At 38.5% G+C, this 20,309-nt stretch overlaps 2 protein-coding genes across 2 annotated transcripts in view; one reads left to right on the forward strand and one right to left on the reverse strand.

Moving 5' to 3' along the window:
* Nucleotides 1-2,921: 2,921 nt before the first annotated feature.
* LOC113155010 (transcription and mRNA export factor ENY2-2-like) lies at nt 2,922-4,380 on the reverse strand. The gene is made up of 5 exons (XM_026349468.1): nt 4,271-4,380; nt 4,094-4,168; nt 3,914-3,984; nt 3,760-3,834; nt 2,922-3,151 (listed from the first exon to the last, which is right to left on the reverse strand). Exons 2-5 carry the CDS (start codon nt 4,159-4,161, stop codon nt 3,075-3,077), a joined length of 291 nt encoding a protein of 96 aa, XP_026205253.1. The 5' UTR covers nt 4,162-4,168; nt 4,271-4,380; the 3' UTR covers nt 2,922-3,074.
* Nucleotides 4,381-4,565: 185 nt separating this feature from the next.
* nudcd1 (NudC domain containing 1) overlaps nt 4,566-20,309 on the forward strand; it is a 28,797-nt gene continuing 13,053 nt past the window's right edge. The window contains 6 exon segments of the mRNA XM_026349467.1: nt 4,566-4,776; nt 5,810-5,964; nt 8,690-8,875; nt 11,620-11,803; nt 12,590-12,778; nt 16,520-16,727. Coding sequence (XP_026205252.1) covers nt 4,662-4,776; nt 5,810-5,964; nt 8,690-8,875; nt 11,620-11,803; nt 12,590-12,778; nt 16,520-16,727 — 1,037 coding nt within the window. The 5' untranslated portion in view covers nt 4,566-4,661.

Below are 20,309 nucleotides of genomic sequence, written 5' to 3' on the forward strand. Positions count from 1 at the left end.
GCACCTCAACCAGCCTTTAACGGAAGTAAAGATGATAAGAAGTGAAACTTTAAAGGTGAGTCTCTAACTGGAAACATGACTGATTATTAAACAGGTGGAAATACGTGCTGGTCCCAGTTGAACATTATTTTTGAACAATTGGTGACGAACTCCAACACAAGTCCTTTATAAACGTCACGATGATTATTGCATGTGGCATGTGTATACAAACAAAACATAATGTCAGTGCCTGTGCAAATCTAATCAGTGCATCCTTGAGCCCAAGTAGATGTCTGTGCCAATTTTGAAACCATTCCCCGAAGGAAGTCCTTCAGATCTGAGAATGGTGTCATGGAAATGGGACACACAGACAGACAACACAAAAACACAATGGTCCATGGCTGTTGTCAACATGGAGACAAAAATCCACAACAATCACAGAGCACACACGTTGGTTTACGATGATGACACGCTGAACAGGAAGACATCACAGAATTTTACTGTGTTTTATTCCCATGCTTCCATTTCCTTGAAGTCTCCTGCAGAGATGAAGAGTTGCATAATTTCCTCTGAAGTATGTTAACAACAAATGTCACCATGCTGGTTTTTGTGATTTGAGCCACCTTATAAAGCAGTATGGAAAAAGGATGTAGGTGCTGCTGCAGATATATGAGATCTATGCTCATTACTCACCAGAGCAGCAAAGTCATCTCAAGTCATTTTGTCTTGGTGTAACGAGCATTACAGGATCACAGGTGGCAAGGATTTCAAAAGTTGAGTAACAAAATCATTAGAACCCAGAGGTCGTGCACTCCATCATTAGTCAACTATTCACTCTTCTCACCTACGTTTGGTGTTGTTGGCTCCTAGTAGTGCACAGTAAAAAGAATCTGCTGTAATGCTGCAGTCTAGCACCTTTTTTTTCTCACCCCTGAAATACAGTATGCAGAGGGCACAAGGCCACATGAACAAATACTACGAGGAAACTTATTTTTATCTTCTTTAAAGCTTCCACAACAAGAGTTTCAGTGTGGTTTCATAACGAGACTGTGCCTCAGCCCTTCTGCTGCTTTTCCTCTCATAACGAGGATGTGACCTGGGCTGATATGAAACCAGTTTTTTTTATTTTAATCTAACCTAGTCTAGTCATTTAACACAACCTAATACGTAATACTAAGAATTACAAGATAATAGTACTAAAATACTGCGTAACAAATTCTTACACAATTTCCACTGTTTGTGAACATTAAAATGATTTAACCTCCTCAACAGATGCAGCTTCTGGTTTTCTCACAGTTCCAAGACATTTAAAACTAGTGACAGTTTATATGGGGGATGTGTGATTGTCAGGGTCTTCTGGTTAAACATTTGTTCTTTACTTGCATTTATTTAAAACCGCTTTTCCCCACATCACTGTTGCAGAGAAATGACATGATTACTATGCTCCTCAAAGTGTTTGCAACACACTGAAGCAGACTTGAATGATGAGTCTTGGACTTTAAATTCAACAGTGTGCATGTATACCAGGAATGCTGCAACCAACAACAATATAAATAATTATAACTGACAATATAATCAACAAAACAGAACATTCAAAACCGCATTTTGACTTGTCCCTGAAACTTTGGACCCTGAAACTGAACCTCCAAATTCCCAAATGCCTTCAGTTGACCTGAAGCGTTGCAATGTTAATGTCTGAGTTTAGCAAAGATGTTCAAAAAGCCATCTTTAAATGTATTGTAGGAAGAATAGTGGATGTTAGTTTAGACCATTACTCATGCTGCTTTACGAGAAAAGACAATGAAGGACATGATGATGAAGGATGAAGCGTTTTTTGTTTTTTATTCAATATCTACAAAAAATGAAAAACAAACTTTGAATTAGTGAGACAGGGTTTAAAGCTACTTTCCAAGAAACCATTATTTCTCTGTGGTTGTGCTCAGACATTATAAATGACAAATGTGCAGCGCTCACTGCAGCTCGATTAGGAGAAAAAAGGAATACTGCATCAACAAAACAATATGATCACAGGACAAACAGAAACCCTGCTAACTCAGGACAGATGGTTTTACGCTGGTAGAGTCGTGACTTTCATTTTAACAGTTTTGCTTTTCTAAAAATCAAACAGATGGGAAAATCAGCTCTACAGTAGATTTATAATTAGAGTACACATGATGTAAAACTAAACCTTTAAATGAATAAGGCAGTATTTCAAAATCCAACAAATCACAACTTCAGTACTTTTTCAGCATTAATATTTAGTAATAGCTAATAGTGTAGTTTCAGTTTTGAAGTTTCTTATTGCTTTAAGTACGCGTGGGAAAGACACTGTGGGTGTGTGGAACTCTTGTGTGTTGGCAAAACCACACATTGACAGTTATCGTACATAAGAGCAACACACAGAAACCTACTGTACTGTAATATAATAATAAATAACGACACACACATCCATTTGCAGCCCCCACACACAGTCTCACACTGCCCACGCACCAAACTAAAAACTCGGTCTTGAAGTACAAATCTTATTTAAAGACTGAACAATCAACTGATAAGTTATTTTCATTAAGCTTAAAGCCATGAAAAATCTTGCACTAATTGTGTAGTTTGCACTAATTATTAAACCATCAGTGTTACCGGTGCATGTATTCAGCCCACTCCATTTCTTTGTCTGCTTACGTAACACCTAAACGAACTGAAGAACCCCACTGCCACGTGATAAGACAAGAGACATTCCTGTCACACAATCTACAATATTTTTAGCACAAGTCACTCATCATGTTGTCTGTTTAAAAAAAAAGTGATTACAAACTAGACCCATCTGCATTTTTGTGGTTTGAACATGGAAACAGGGCAAACAGGTTTTTAATAGCACCTAAACTAATAAAACAATCAGGACTTCCAGTGACCAAAATTGGCATGACTTTATTTTTTTTTTCCAAAACTGCAGCATAACAAACTAAAATCAATATGAAAACACACAATACAAAATAAAAAATAACACTTCAGCATTGCTCACGATGAGAACAAACATCAGGTTGGATTGGAATGGTGGATCTACAGTGAGTAAAAAAACGTCTAGACACAAATCATCTCATTCACAAAGTCGCATGTTGAGCTAGAAAAGCTCTGATTCTCTGAAGGAGCTCTTTCTTCACGCTGTCTGGTACAAGTGCTGCAGAGAGGAGAGGAAAGAAATGTCAGAAAGGCAGAAACATCCACTACACACCACCTGTAATAAATAAATATAACACTGTAAATGGGGAAGTTGTATATTGTACTGCAAGGTGTTGGGAACTTGTGTTTAGTTTGGATATAAGTGGTTTTAAAGAGGGAGTAGAATAAACTGTAGTTTTCATTGCGTTATACTGTATAACAGAAAGAAAGATAAAAGGTATAGTGCTGTGTAAGTGGTCAAGAAGAATTTCAATTCCTCCAAATAAACAGCTTTTGTAATATTTCACTTACTAATGTACTGCGTTTAATATAGAACATTTGTACCCAACTCTGCAAGTCAAAAAGTTTCACTGGTAAGATGAGGATTTCAGTTTTTCCTCAATAAGTATCTTTAACCATCAGAGACTGTATCACACAGAAATAGTGGATCAGTTTGTTTGTTATTAAATCTACATTATTCTTTTCATGGCCAATAAAGCAAAGACTCTGTAATACTGGAATATGAAACAGTGATCAAAACCTGAACCAAACCGTGGATTTAAAACGTCAACATTTCTGTTTTCCACCCTCTGCTGCTGTATTTGAGTGTCAGCATCTGTGAAGTACCTCTGCCTTTCGGTGTGACTTCTGTGACCAGGTCTTCCACTGTGACGTGCTCCAGGCCTTTTTCTCTGATCACATCTGGACACAAAGGAGAGTGGATTTAGTGATCCAGTTTCACAGGATCACAACACAGCTGCTCACAAACAGCCCACAGTACCTTTGCAGTGCGCTTTCAGCTGATCCTTCCATCCACACTCCACCAGCTTTGCCCTGAGTAATTCTTTCAACCTGGAGCCACACATTTTATGGACATTATAAAAGTGTCTGGATATCTGAAAAGCCACATGAGTCTCTAAACGGTTCATGATCAAACCACTGCAGAGAAAGGCTCACTTACCGCTCCCGTTCCCCCATTTCTATCAGCTTCTGGTTTATTGCAGCCCTCATTTGGGATTCTTTGCTCATGATCTGACTGAAAATCAAATACAAAAAACAAGTGTGTCACTTAGGACGTTACGAAACGAGAGAAATGTAGACATATATTGAGTTTAGCTAGCAGTCAGGTAAACGGTACCTTTTGTTGGATTGGATCAGCTGGGGAACAGAAAGTCCCTTAAGATAACGGTGCCGTCTGAAACATTAGAATGTCAACGGTTCCGCCTTAGTGGCGGTTAGTTAGCATTACGCTAATAAACTGTGACAAAATCCGGTCTTATAACACGTTGCTCTTTAATGGACTGTGTAGATGGTGACGACGAAATTAGTTAATAATAGTAAATTGTTAAAGGCAACAAAGCATTTAGAGAAAATATAAGGAGAACTTCATTACCCATGAGCGCCCGGGCAGGTGGTGTCCGCTGTTAAATGGTTCCGTGTGAGACAAAACAGGAACCGTGTGTCTTCTTCAACATCATCCTCATCTCGCTGTCACTAACTTGTGAATAAGACAGCCACACTAAAAAGACATGGCTGCGTCTAATTATTCCTTGAAGGTCAATAGAGACCTGCTGGACCCCAACTTTGAAAGTTACAGGTTATCTCTGGACGCAATACCAACGTACAACGTAGAACTGGATGCTGGTGAGTTAAACTAACTTACTGTGCAGTTAGCAAGTGTGCTAACAGGTCACAGATACCACACTGAAAGCACTAATGTCTTACTTATGTGTCAGCTAATGGAAAATAGGAGTGACCAGAGGGATTATTTAACTATTTAGCATTTAGATATTTATTAAAAACGTCCTGTGACAGTGCTAAGTGCTGTCACACTGAAACTGCTCTGTGGTTCAAATGTGGATTTAAGGTTCTGAGGCTCTTTAAGAAACTGATTTCTATTGCTATTAACCATCAATCCATTAGTTTATTGGCATGCAATTAAGTGGCAGCTGTTTCTCTTAATTAGGCAAATATATAAAATCTTTTCTGGTTTCACATTCTTAAATATAAGATATTGTGCACGTCTGATTTTAAACTTAATATATGTTTGCACTGTTATTATTTCACCTTGGGCTGCAGGCTTTTCTTAGTGGGAACTTTAATGTCCTCAATGTGTAAATTGTCCTTCACAGAGGGGACAAGAAAAGGAAACCACTCATACAATACAATTGTTTACATAACAGTAAAGAGAAATGTTTAGTTTATAAAAGAGACATAATATATTCAGTATTTTAGTTGCACTGGGGAAGAGTGACTTACTGTACATACAGTATTTTTGTGTATCTCATGTCTCTACAGCCTCTGTGAGGAGTACAAACTTCTTTAAGGGAAACACACTGACATAAAATAGTAAAGTGAAACAAGTACATACAACATGAACATAAATATGAAGGATAGGACAAATGTAATGTCATGCTAAGAAAGGAAACACTGCATTGCTTTCCTATTCATTTTGGATGCCACAGATAAACAAGTACATCCTGTAAGAGTCTTACAAATGTAAAGCAGATTTATACATACACATATTTTAATGTGTTTTTTTATGTATTAATGCTGTTACAGTAATCACAATAGATATCTAACAGTGACTGCATCAAATTAAAAAAGAGAATTGTAAATGTGATCAATGTCATCTAATTTTCTTATGTTATTTTTAACCTTTTCATCTTTACTGTAGCTGTGGAGGAAGTGAAGCTGAAGGATAATCAGTACACTCTGGAACATATGCGTGCTTTTGGCATGTACAATTACCTGCACTTAGACCCTTGGTATGAAGACAGCGTTTTGTTTGTGGACTGCAAAGGAAGGGTTCTCAGTCTCACTGTCACTCTGGTAAGCTTTTAAAGCCTCCTCATTTTTCTTGGAAGTCCTTGTACCGGTTGCTATTTATGTGTTTCTGTCACAGCAACATATGGGCCTATTTACCTTGTCAACATGTCCTTCCACCAGTGTCAATAAGGCAAATACCCATTAGCTCATATTTATTGTTCACGTCAAATTAAATGGTTGTGATTCTGATGTTATGACAGTGTAAGTATTGGTGGACCTTCATGTGACGTACCAGTAGGTGGTGAACAAATGCCTGTGTAATAGCAGCATCAGCCATGTGTTTCCAGAAGGTGACGTCAACAGAAAATGATGCTTGTAAAAAAAAAAATCCACAATATTATCCTTTTAAAAGCTGCAGTATTAATGTTGGTCATTATGATTTCACGATCAGTGAAGTCCTAGAGGTAACAGTCTCAAAATTCAAAACACAAAACATCACCTTTTTTTTGTTCTTCATATGAATCAGTACAAGAGATAAAGTTTTGGATGAGCTGTCGTGTGTCTGTGGTTAATCACAGCAGTGATTACATCTTCCTGTTAGTTACCCAATGCCAAGATGCTGAGACAAGGAGCCAAACCAGCCCAGTGACCTTTCTGACGGATGATTCTTTCATGTCTAAGACATCATTGACCATGATTAGATATAATTGGTAGTGCATCAGTGAGTTTTATGTCCAAACTGGCCTGAATGATCATCATCAGACTGTAATCCTGTATTTCTGCTTTTCAGTGGCATAATTAAATGACTCTTTATGGAAATCTACTGCTCAAAGTCTAATTACAATCATCACACGATAATTATCATCCCTGGCAGTTGCTTTTGTGTGTGTTTGCAGGGAAGTGTCGTTCAGCACATTATACATAGGTGGTTCGCGCTCTGTCCGGGAAATTAAAGGTGCGGATGGTGGAGAAAATGATCTCAAAGGTGCACCGTACATTAGGTAGCGATATAATACACAGTGTCAAGCTCCATGGCAACAGCAAGGCAGCTCATGCATCGTCTTTTGAAATACTGTTAGTTCACACAGTGTGTAATTGAGGCGGCATATCTTTCTATTACTAATAACCCTCATAGAGTAGTGAATCATGTGAAGTCTAGTCACACGGGCGGACACATGACAGTTGGTAACTTTGTCTCTCCTTGATGAGCACGTGTTTTTTTCTGTTGGTCGGTTTTTATTTTGTGATTATTACATCTTCCTGTGACCTTTAATAATAAGAGCAGCTCTATGGAAATTATGTTTTAGTGTGCATTTTAATATCCAATGTCAATCACAGCATTTTCTTATGGGATTAGAGTGCCCCATTTGATATGAAAGCAAGCGACCTTTCCCTTCTCCTGTAGTTCAAAGCCCTCCCTTATTAAGTGTCTCTGTCTGAGTCTCTGACTCATGACTGGACTGTTTAAACACAGTAGTTTGATTAGATGGTCGTAGTAAGAACAGATGTCAGACGTTTTACATTATTCTATCATCTTTCCTTCAGCTTTATTATAAATCGCAATGAAGTTGAAACAAAATCCAACACACTGCTTCCATTCTTTATGTATTATATATTGTACTTAACAGATTACTGTTACTTCAGAAAATACTTTAATAATAACCCTTAAAGCCAAAACACCGACCATTCTCTGTTTCTGGCTCCTCAAATGTGAATCTTGTGCTGCTTTCTTTTGTCATATATAAAAAGCAAATTCTATACCTTTGGGTTAAATAAGCAATTTGAAGATGTCACCTTGAAAGAAAATCCTCCAACCTAGCTGATAAAGTGGGATGAACACACTGGAAATACCTCCACCATGATGGCTGGCAGACTGGACCTTTGTTGTCACCTAAACAGTCAGTGTGTTTACATGCATGAATGTAACCAGGCTAATCAGAGAAATCAGATAACACATCACACATCAGGGAACGAGTTTACATGCCACCGACTGGTTTAAGAGGTAGAGCAGTTGTGGGGTCGGTGGTTCGATTCCTAGCTCCTCTTGTCACATGTCAAAGTAACAGTATAAAGCACTCTCAGTACCAACGAGGAAGAAAAGTGTTTTATAGTAGACGATTTTTTACATGCAGCAGATCAATATTCTGAGTTCTCCTCTACCTCAGCCTCAGCCTCATTTTTATTCTGTGAAGCGACAGAAGACGCTGCCGTCTGATGTTTCTCTTTTTTGCTCTGTGTGTGTCTAAGCAGACGTAAGGAGGTATTGTTCCACTTGTGAAGTCGATTAGAAACCTGGTTATGTTGATACGCGGCAGAATATTTGACATTCTTCTGGAGAAGTCCCCCTATAGTCCAATTACAGTAACCAGGTTTCATGTTTATGTTTATGTTCATGTTTAAGAAATCAGCTCACTGAAGCAAATCGACTGTAACCTGATTAGTTAAGTGCTTGTAAACTAATAACACCCTCAACATCCTCCCAATTTGGACCTTCTGATTTTGTAACTACATCGCCAACTCTTTCCTTTACTTGTGTCATAAATACTTTGCCCTTCAGAGTTCACCTAACTACTGTTGGTCTTTATGATCTGCTGGACACGACCCACATGGACTCAACAGTCTCCATTTTGTGTTTTTGACCTTACTGTTTATGTAACAAAATAATTGATGGTTTAATTCATATCCATCAACGCATTCATGTTTATCTCCAAATAAATACTTCAGATAAACCTGAACCAAGCAGCTGTATGTTAGACTGTCTGATGTGTCTGTTGTGTTGTGAATCCAGGACACTGCCCTCGGGAAGCCAAGAGAGGTTTTCCGTATATCTGCTGAGTCCAGCGAGTGTGAGGGTCGTCTTTGTGCATCCCTCAGCCTCACCTCGGCGACCTGGGCTGTTCTCTCCGACGGCACCGGCCGACTGTACTTCCTCCGCACTGGCAAGAGAGGAGACAGTACCCTGATGAAGTGGGAAGTAAGTGTTGCAGTTTAAATCATTTATGCGCTGCATATTGTTATGTCCACTGTTGAGAATTAGAACAAAACTTGGGGAAATGTTGATTTTAGTGCCCATAAATTGTGTGTCTGTAGCAGGACACCTCAGGAGCTGGTGATATAATCACTGAGTCACTAAATAACACTGTCACAGAAGCAGTTTTAGTATTAACAAGAGGCTGTGACAAATTTGTTTGACTCTCCAGCAGACAGTGGGTTGGGGCGGAAATGTCATTATTTGATTTCTGCCTCATTTCTGAAATCTCCTAAGGGACAGGTGAAGTAGTTTTAGTTTTGTCTCATCAACAAATCCAACTAAACAGCTCTATTCTTTTTCAAAACTGTTGGAGACACATCATCGTTTCAAATGTTTTGTACCTTCGATACAATGACGAAAGACTGAATGACAACTGCAGTTCTCAGCTGTTTTTGGAAGAGTCTTATAATATGAGCCATGTGTAACCGTCACTGAAGCAACATCTTGTATTTGCGTCTGCATTCAGCGTCTCTTTCATGAGGACAGTGGTCTGTGTGTGTGTGTCAGCAGGAAAAAGGGACAACAGGCAGGTAAAACTGTCTCCTCCTTGCTGACTCACAGCAGAAATTTCCTGGATCGGCCTTGTAGAAAGAAATCAGATGTTTTTGTGTCTAATTTTATTAATTCTTCCCTGTTTGCTGCAGAGGGCAGAGAAAGTGAAACCAGAAGTCTCAGAGTGACACAGGGAGTCAGATCAGCCAGTACAGATACCAGTTAAAAAAAAAAAAAAAAATGCAAAGACCACGCTTCGCTAAATGTGCCGGAGGAAGAAAATAGACTCGCTGCTGCATGAGAAGCACAAGTGACAGATGGAAAAACATCTAAAAGTGCTTTTGATGTAAATTGGCCATCGTTTAGAGTCATTTTTAACAATGCACTACATACTTTATATAAACAGTACTCTGTAAAAGTCTTAGGCACCATTAGATTTTTCTTTGGTTTGGCAGTGCTATTCTAACTATATACCTATTTATATTGTTGAATTACAGCTAGTGTACATAGGAAATATGGTCACAGTGGTAAAACACAAACATATCAGAATGAACATGTTTATTTTAACATTATGTGACTAAAGTGACAAATAATAAGTGTAACCTCTGTAGAGGAATCTGGAAAGGTCGAGTACAAAAACAGAAGTGGAAGATCCCAGAGTTTCTTCTTTGACAGATCTGAAGTCCAGCAAGGACCTGGTTCAGCATCTTCATGTGGATGCCACGTTGGTCCTTCTGCAGCCTAAAGAAGCTTGACCAGAAATGTTTTTTGTGGAAAGGCAAAAGCCAAGAAACCACTTTTTATGTTTCTAATGTAAAAACAAAAAATAGAGAGAAATAAATATGGTCATTGTTCATAAAAGAACAAAGCAAATTGTGCCTAAGACTTTTGCACAGTACTGTATTTCTATTTTATGTTTATAATCTTTCTTTGTTGACTGAAAAAGTAGAATATTGCTACTTGTGTTTTTTAACCCTCCACATAGATTCCTTCAGTGGTAAATTAAATAGCAGATGAAAGCAATCCCAACATCGAAAGCATAATAACTTGAGTATATTTGAAGGTTTGATAGTCCTGTTTAGAAAAGCAGCGAGAGTGGAGCTTGTAAACATGCTCTTTCTTTATGAAATGTCCCATTATTCATCACAGAAACATCTTAAAAGTGGTGTTTTTGTTTTAGTTATGCAGACCCAGTTAAAAAGTCCGCCTTTGGAAATTGGCCTGTAGTAATGAGGAATGATATGTATTTGTGCACTTTATCCTGTTAACAGGCATGCAGTAGGGATTGGCTACAAATGAGATTTCACTCAGTGAACAAGTGCACTTGAAAGCAAAGTTCAAGAGTGGAATTTGTAATGAAGATTTTAATCCCTGGACTCAGTAACTTCCAATGGTCTAATTTTAAGTTTTCACAGCAAAGCCATAGTGTGTGTGTGTGTGTGTGTGTGTGTGTGTTTATATATATATATATGTATATTGTAGAGACACCAGTAGTATAATACTAGTTTAATTTAACATTTTATTTATGGAATAAAGACAAATATTTCCTTTCTAAAGAGCACTATACATCACTGCCTACTACATACTGATGACTTTATGGCTTCAGTAGCTTACATGTGATGAAATTATTTTCAGTATTTGATTATTTCATACAGTTGAGAGGATAATATAAAGATAAAACTGAATTTCAAACTATAAATATTTTCTATATATTATATTTATATAATACATTAAATATTCAGGAACTCTTCTTATATTCATGAGAAGATGAAGCAACACCACCTACTCACGTGTCATATGAACACCGAGGATATAATATTTTGATTTGGTTTCAGATTGTTGTGCTACAGTATTTGCCAGCAGGTATGTATTTTAGTGTTGAGAAAGACTAACCTCTAAGCAACATGTCAGAGGTTTGACACCCACTGCTGAAGAGTCAGGTCAGAACCACACAGGCCGCCGCACTGCAGACACATTTCCTCCTAAGAACAGAAGTTTGACTTCACTATTAAAGGCATGACATGTTAATTTTAAAATCTATAAATTAAAGGTAGATGCTGAGAAGAAAAAATCTAGAGACATGACTTTAAAATATATAAAAACTGATGATTACTACTCTCATCAGTGACTGAAGTCAGATTTTACCCACTATCAGCTGTGTCCTCTTGAAATGATTGTTGCTTCTCTGCTTGTAGCCGCTGTTCAGTGAAGACATGGGGGAGCCTTTCATCATCCTCCACAGTGTCTCTCATGTCCAGTCTGGAGTCCACAACATGGAGGTTCTGCTGCTCCGCGTCCAGAAGGACCCGGAGGAAACCAAAGGAAGTGGATACTCAGTGTCTCTTGAGTGGATCACCGTCGCCAACACTGCAGGACATGGTGGGTGGTGCACTGACCCAATGTAATTGCAGTAATTGAGCGAGAAGTAAGATAAGACAAGTGTGTCATACATAATAAGCTCTGAATTAGTATCAAAATTTCAAGCTTATTATTTCACTCACATGCGTTTTATAGCACTTAAATCCACTACACTTCAGAAAACCTTGTTAATTAACCCATACTAGGAATTCAGTCATAGTCTGCCTTTCATTGAGTTTAATTATTAGGTCCCAGACGAGATTAGTGACTCTGAAGTCAGTCGGCCTTTTGAGGATCTCTTTCTCATTTTGTTGGATTTAAAGATGCAGTTCTTTGATATCAGCTCTCTGTAGTGACATGTTTGTTTGTTTAGTGACTCAGTGTTTTTTAATCTAATACTTAATTAGCGAGGACTTTTTTCCTATCGTTATACTGAGTTGACGGGGGGGGCTATGCTTTCAGTGCTGGTAGTAGGTTATAAACCTGACTATGTACTGTCCTGATACTGTGTCCACTGGTTTGTCCTGCCTAATGTCAGTTTAGCAGCTCTCTAATTTATCTTGACAGCCTCTTCATAAGAGTCTGGTGCCTTTTGGTTTTAGATTTTGGAATTGGATTGCTCAATAATTTTACTTAAAATCTTTATCAGAGAGATTAGAATAATAATGGCAATTATGTACAGGTAGAAACAGCAACAGAAACATCTCTCTGTACACTTTACACTTGATCAACAGCACAAAACATAGCCTCCAAAAAACTGTATTTCTTTACGCCTCCATCATTATATTCTTTGGTGTCCACATGCAGGTCAGGAGAAGAAGTATCAGGTGAAGAAGAAGAGGGTCCTCAGGGGGAAGTCGGTGCCTCATTACGCAGCGGTGGAGCCGCAGGGGAAGGGGCTGATGGTGGCCTCGGAGAAACCGTTTGTCTTCACACATGTGGACGGTCATCCCGTGGAGCAGCCTGACCCTGAACCTATGGAGGTTGAGAAGACAGGTGGGTAGATTTCCCAGAGGGAAAGTGTTTTGCCTTGTTACAATTGCTCTCAATTCAGACAGAAGGAAAGAAAAGATCTACACCAAGACAAGTAGAAAATGACATCAATACAAAAACCTCAACATATACACAAACGTAAAGATGGAAGAAAAAAGGTAATAATAATAGTTCAGTGGGAAATGACAACAAATATATGACATTAATAATGATTCTGATGAGGTCAGTTCCCCTTCCCCTTACAGAGGGAGTGGGAGATGTAAAGATTGATGGTCACAGGTAGAAAGGACCTCCTCTGGTTCTCTATGGAGCACCTGATGTTGATCAGTCTCTGGCTGAACGTGCTCCTCTTTCCAGCCAGCACACTGTGTAGTGGGTGGGAGGGTGTCTTAGTGTGCTGGAGATATGTTTTTTTGGGGGGATTTTTTTTGGACGTACTCTCTTTGTTTTCTTTCACATGAGAAGTAAGAGCCTACCAGCACAATTACACAACAAGGCTTTGTACTGTAATTTGTGAGCTTTAAACAGTGCTTTCGTGGATTTCGTGGATTTGTGGAGCCAGCACAGGTGTTTCCACATTTTCCAGTCTTCACACTAAGCAAAGCCAACCATATCACATCTGTAACTTCATATTTACCAAGCAGGTATAACCATAAAAAGTATATTTCCTAACAAATTGTGACTTTTTCCTTCAATTGAATTATTCTTTTAGCAGTATTTGTGATTTCTGTCTTCTCATATCACCACAGGAACTTTCCTTTAAATTCACATAACATTTATATCCAACAAGTTTTATCCCACTGCTTGTTTTTACGCTCAGTTATACTCCCAACCTCTGAACACGCTCTCCTTTCAGAGAGGAAGAAGTGGATAAGATGTCAAAAGAGGAGGTATCTTCAAAGAGGCTTGTAAGTGATGAAAGAGGAAATGCACAGGGAGCAGGAGAGGTGGAGGAGGCGTAATGTTGCACTGACAGAGAAGAGGTGCAGATATGCATAATGGAATAAAGAAAGCGCCCAAATAAATGGTTGGAAAAATGCCAGAAGTGATGACCATAGATCATTTATGTCCATGGATAGTTTTGAAACTTCTTGTTTGCTGTGCTGTGAGTGCATGTTTGGCACCGCATGCGTCTGTGCAGCAGTTTGCCTCAGAGAGGTTTAAATAATAGAGAAGCATGAAAGAGATGAGCAGGAAAGATGAATATTGGTAAACGAAATGAAAGATTTGGCAACTCACCTCTCTCCTTCTCATTAGTTTCTTTGTTTATTCAGTAGGCAACAAAAGGTGATAATGAACATGTCTCAGTTCCTCGTGTCCCTGCCAGATATGGAGCAGCTCTGTTGGTTTGGAGCATCATAATTGGACCCATTTCAGTGCTTGAGCTTTGCCAATAATCACATAGTGTTGTATATGACAGTTCTGGCACAGAGTTCTCTCGATAGGAGAGTTGTATATGGGAACGTGTCTGTATATAAATCAGAACATTTAACTTGCTCTGATCTTTTCCTTCTCTCTAAATATGAGCTGTGGATATTTCTGTTGCTATTTCATCAGTATTACACAGGATTTACCTCCTCAACATTTACATCTACAGATAATTTAGAGTCACCAGAGGAAACCTGTGCAAACATAAAGGAAACTCTGTGAAACCCTGATGTCCTGCTGACTATGTTTTTTTTCTGTAAAATTTGAAATGAATTGTAATTAGTACTGTAGCTGTAGCTGTCAGGTAAATGCAGTGCACTCAAGTACAATACTAAATGTGGTGCTTTAGAGGTGGTTCTATTAAAATTAAAATGACCCAGGTTTTCTTTGTTGCTCACTAGGGTGGGTTTTAGAAAATGCTCAGCAGTGTATGAGAATTGGTTTCTTATCCTGTTCATCTTCGCTGGTGAGATGAGCTGGACTTTTAAATGATGGGTTCACTGCACTTTGCTCTCAGCTGCATTACAGGAAGTAGGAAGCCTTTCACATGAACTCCTAAAATAAAAGAAAATAATTTATGAATCTCCTTTCTGATTACAAACAGTTCAAAATGGCTTTCTCAATCAAAGGAGGAACTTTGTTTATCAACCTCTGACTCATAAAAATGTGATTCAAGCACAAAGTCTGCAAAATTGTTTCCAGTCCGATTTCTTACAGGGTTGTTTTGTTCCATTAAAGATTATGTACTTGGCGGGTAAAGTCACTTTATCTGGCCTCTGTGTAGTGTTATGTAGAAGATAAGAAAGTACACAAGTCCTGCTGCTCATACAATTCGAACAAGGCTTTTAGCAAATATGGCCGGCTGACTTCCACTTCACTCGGGGTGTACATCTGTTCTCACCATCGCCAGCTTTTTCTCTCGCTGTGACAAATTATTTTGTGTTTCATTATGGCCTACCACACAGTGCAGGTGTTGTCACTGACTACAAAAAAAAATGTTGATGGAGGATCACAAAATGCTAATAAGCCAGCCGAGGTGCTGAGTCAGAGTCACCAGAAAGTTGGCCTCTTAACAATGTGGGCAATGGTGAGAACAGATTTGTTCCCTGTTAAGGAGGAGTGAAAATGCAGCCGTCGTGTTTGTGAAAAATGCCTATAACTGCTTTGAGTGCCATTACCTGAACTAATTCAGAGTTTTTCAAATGCTGTTTTCAGTCGGGACCAAACTAAAATCTACGATTTGTTAATTAGCTTTAATCTTTGTTTATCCGACAAAAGTTCAAGCAAAAGATTTTCAGTGTTTTCACTGATCAAATTAATTACATTTTGTAAATATGAGCATTTTTAGATGCTTGAGTTTGATGCCTGCAACAGTTGGGACCTGGTGACATTTACCATTACCTTTCCTTTTAATTAAGAATGTATTCTTAATTGTTTGGGAATCGAGGATGATTTGCATGTGGAATATTTCCCCGTCTTACTGGATACAAACTACTCATCTGATGAATGCACCATTCAATTTCAATAGGGGACAGATTTGGGCTGCAAACAGACCAAACAAGCACACACACTCTGTATCTACAAAGCCACACTGTTGTAGCACATGCAGAATGAAGCCTGGCATCGTCCTGCTCAAGTGTCCATGTCTGCGGCTTTAATCGACACCAAAACCAGCAAACATGTTCTTTGGCCTAACACTGCTCCAAATTAATGTGTCAACAGATTACAAAAAAAAAAAAAAGCAGCACTATGACACATAACCTTTTAGCTGGCAGTTAATTAAATCTCTGCCAGAAGTTAGAAAACATGCTTCAGTGTTGTAATGGATCCTTAACGTTAAATGCTCAATAATTGCTTATTTAAATGAAAGCAGCAGAAATATTCTGCATCACCTGCTTTTACATTGTTTACAAGGTGATTTTGATCATTTCTGTATGATCACTAAGAAGATAGAGGTTTAGAGATTTAGAGAAATCTATATAAAAAATAGAATAGATGTAAGACGTAGCTTGAACAAAGCCAGTCAAAACTAAAGTGAGCTTTGTGGATTTTTCTGCACAGCACAGCAGGTGTGAAATGTCAAATTGTGCAGGAGAATTGGCTTAATAGCATCACTGTGAACTGTCTTCAGGGGCCCCCTGTTGCAATATGATAATTCATTTTTTTTAATAGTCTTCCATCTGCAGTGTCACTGAATATTCAACAGTCATTCCTTTCCATTCCCGCACTGTATCAGATGTTTTATGTATGACTCTGGAACAGCTGGAACCGGACTGTCATTAACTTTAGCGCCATTTCTTTCTGATTTGAATACAGATCCGATTTACTTCTGGCAGCAGACAGTGGAGGACATCACTGTGTGTGTGCGCATGCCAGAGGGCCTCACTAAAGAAGAGGTGCAGTTCAGGCTGACGGCCGACAACATCAGCATTGCAGTTCAAGGTTTCTCTCCCTTGCTGGAGGGGCAGCTGTATGCATCTGTAGACCCTGAAGCCAGCGCCTGGATCATCAAAAATGACAAAAGGTTTGCCAGAGTTGTTATTTGTGAGTTGTTTTATTTATTTGTTTTTGTGAATTGCTCCAGTCAAAACACCGCAGTAATACAGGAAACCTCACACCATAGTTTGTTTTAATACTGCTTCTGAATGAGGTGCACAGGGAGACACAGACCTTTAATTTTAAGGGACTGTTTCCATTTGCAGTTTTCTGTGTTTGTTTTCCTGAAGGTGAACACCCAGGAGAATAAACAAAGAAGACTCGTTTCCAATAAAGTCTTATCTAGGATAAGACACAACTTTGTTCGTCCCAAAGGAAATTGTTGTGCCAACATGCTTGAATATACTGCAAGAGGTATAGGTATGGGAGAAAAAACTGAATCTAGAAAGCATACAAACAAATAAAGAATAATTATAATTCATGCCATTAACTATACAGTCAAGAACCTTTTATCTTAAGTAGTGCATCAAATGGAAACTTTATTTGAAGCAAATGCTCTCATAAAAGGAGTTGATTTGTTCATTGGCCATAAAATGTTTTCAGCTTTGTTTAAGCAGTGAAATGAGTAAAAACTGAATCAGAGGATGTGGGGTGAACAAAGTCTTCTTGTAAATTGCCACTTTATTGCATGTCCCTGTGACCCCGGTCACCGTGTTGGTTCTGTAGCTCCTCTTAAGGCCAAATTGGTCCCAGATAATGAGCCAGAGTCAGAGGACTTTTAAAAACCAGCAAAGAGGCACCTGCCTGCAGGTGCAAGAGAAGGAAAGTGTTGGATAAGTTGTGAGGGAAGGGGGTTTTGAAGCTGTTTTAAATTAAGGAGGAGATGTGTTCAGTCTTCACTGGTGTTATAGTTGAGCAGTGAAGGGACACTGAAATAAACTGATAACCACCTGGCATGACCTCTGTAGAGGATGCAGTCAGAGAGTGAGGCTCCTTTAATCCACAGTATACGGTAAAAGTGGATGAAGTGGTAATATGAAGAGCAAACCCTCAGGTTTGAATTTTCTGCTCTGCTTGGTTTTATGAAACTTTATAGCGTTTCAGCTCATTGTTTAGCATCAAGTGTTATGCTGAGTTCTGCCTGCCTGCAGAGAAATGTAGGCTCCTGCAGCCTTAAAAAAACAACAACATCATAAGTGAGTCTAAATGACCTTTAGGATATGGTTTATGAAGTTTAGAGTCATAGAAGTAGCTGATTCGTCTGAAACTCGCACTATGTTTGATTATTCTCTTGATATGTTTCTGAAAACAAAATCTCTCTGTTGTATTCAGTTACCCTAAAGCATTTTTTAATGGGACCATTGAATGTGAGGTGTCGAATTCACCCTGTCAAGTCCATCAAGTGAAGTATGGGCTCATAATAACACCATTTGGTTGCTAATTCAGTTTCATTTGTGTGTCCTTGCAGTGTAAGAGGTGGATTTATTATTCGCCTGAACTGATTATTTCATTCATTGTTTCAATATGTATGTGATTCACACCATTCAGCTCAAATGGCCAACAGTGGATGCCGTGCAGCATTTAGTAGCTGAAGAGACAAATACCTCCAGGAATGACACCACAGTGGAGGCTCGTATCAGCTAAGAGAGAGTTACTGCCTCCTCTGCTGCTTTTTCTTTTTCACTGTACATAGAAACAACACAAGTCAATATTTTAAACTGACCTGAAATGAGAGATCGGATGAAGTGGTTCACAGCTCTAAAATCTAAAATACTGTGGACCTGGACCTGAAACTGTCCAGACGTTAAATACACCTTGTCCTGGTTGTGAACTAGTGGATTAGCTCTTTGATTTTTAAATGAAATAAATAAATTCAGTGTCTCAAAACTACTGTAGAAAACAAAACGAATTTAAAAATGAGGTACAGGGTCTGAATACTTTCCATAGAAGTCGGATGTATTCATTTAGTAGTCAATATGTGTTGAGTCATATCCACCACTTTAGGATCTTTTATCTGTGTCTCTAGCAGTTCACCGTCTGTGCTTCCTGTTCCTTCAATAGTATTCCAGTGCACCACTCAGGGTAAAAACATGTTACGTAGACCGACTCTTTGTTCGTTTTCTCATAGTCCTTCTGATGTTGAAAAGCTTGCATCTGTGTTTGTGTAAAGGAGAAAGAATATGTCCATGTCTGTCTTTGTCTTGTATGAAAGACAAATGTGAAAATAATGTGGCTTGGATGAGAAACTTTGAGGTGAACTTGAGTTTTTATCCTGCAGGTTTTCTTTATTTTTATGCCTCCATTGTGCCTCGTACATACTGTACGTTCATTCCATTCTTGGGAACATGATATCCTTAGAATTTGGACACAAGGATGAACTGATTGAATTGCTGACAGCATTTATGTCTTACCATTTGTTGTGAGACGTTTTGTATTTTGCGAATTGATTCCTCAGTGTTTTTTTGTGTTGGTACCTCAGCTGGTTTAGTCATTGATTAGTGAAGCAAATCTCTGTCTGTGATGCTCCTACCTGAACGTATGGTGGAGTGACCATGCTAGTGCATGTCACAGAGCACATACTGTATGCAGTAGTCTGTCCTACTAAGCTAGCTGACACAGTGAATGTGTGGGCTCTCTGAGCATGTTTTTGTCTGGAGAGTAGACGATGGATTTATTATCAGAAAATATCATAAAGCACCAGCAGAGTTCATTATGCTTTCTTTGCTTAATGGTGCCCTGTGACTGTATATTCTCTGTGTACCTCAACTGACAAGAAGAAAGAAAAACAGGAGATAACAGCGCACTGAGCCAAATACAGTTACCGTATGCAAATATGTATGTTAATAAGGATATATGTGTTATTCTAAATGTATTCAGATTTTACTTGAATCCACAAAAGCTGATCTTCATTACCATAATTTAGTGAAACACAGGTAATGAATAGGCTCCTGTGTCCTTGTATTGAATTCATGTTGGACCCTTCACTGCAGCAAGTGTTTTTGATTTTATGTTTATAAAGACTGAATAACAACATTCAGGCTCTACAGCTGCTGTGCAGTGAGAAGCATCTGCTCTCAAATATTTGTTGCCAATCTCTCTAAATTATACATGTAGAAACAGTTATTGCTGCATTTATTGTTCTAAATTATTCGTTCATTGTTTTTAAAAAAACTGAACTATATCCTAGTGTAAAGTGATTTTATAGTCTTAAACAGTTTACAGTTCTGTTTACCAAGGTGTTGGACTAAAAAAAGCAGAAAACCTTTAAACATCTGGCATAAACGGTTAATCAATTATCACAACTGTGAGTTCAGTAGAACAAAGTTTAAATTCATAGTGAGCATCGTTATGTAAACTCAAACTAAATCAGCATGATATTGGTTGATTGATATGATTTTGCACTTCTTGTGAATTTAGAAGTTTAAAAGTATTTTATTGTTCTTTGATTTACTCTGATGCTCAACTTCAAACACTTGCTACTGAGGACCATAATTTGTGTCAAAACTAGATCAGCTCCAGTCTGAATAACCCTTCAAGTTCTCCTCTGACCCTTCTCATCAACACTGCATTTCATCCCACTAGACCGCTCCTGATTGGACACTTACTAGCTGATTGCATCATTCTTTTCCTAACTACACCATTCCCTCTGTAGTCCATAAAAATCAGGCTC

Source organism: Anabas testudineus, chromosome 11 (genome assembly GCF_900324465.2).
Source record: "Anabas testudineus chromosome 11, fAnaTes1.2, whole genome shotgun sequence".
NCBI classification, from domain to species: Eukaryota; Metazoa; Chordata; class Actinopteri; order Anabantiformes; family Anabantidae; genus Anabas; species Anabas testudineus.

Bases quoted from the DNA above. Each gene is read 5' to 3' on its own strand.
- LOC113155010 (XM_026349468.1), bottom strand. From the start codon at position 4,161: ATGAGCAAAGAATCCCAAATGAGGGCTGCAATAAACCAGAAGCTGATA. The intron at 3,985-4,093 runs GTAAGTGAGCCT...GTGTGGCTCCAG, and splicing joins GAAATGGGGGAACGGGAGCG to GTTGAAAGAATTACTCAGGG. The intron at 3,835-3,913 runs GTACTGTGGGCT...CTTTGTGTCCAG, and splicing joins GCTGAAAGCGCACTGCAAAG to ATGTGATCAGAGAAAAAGGC.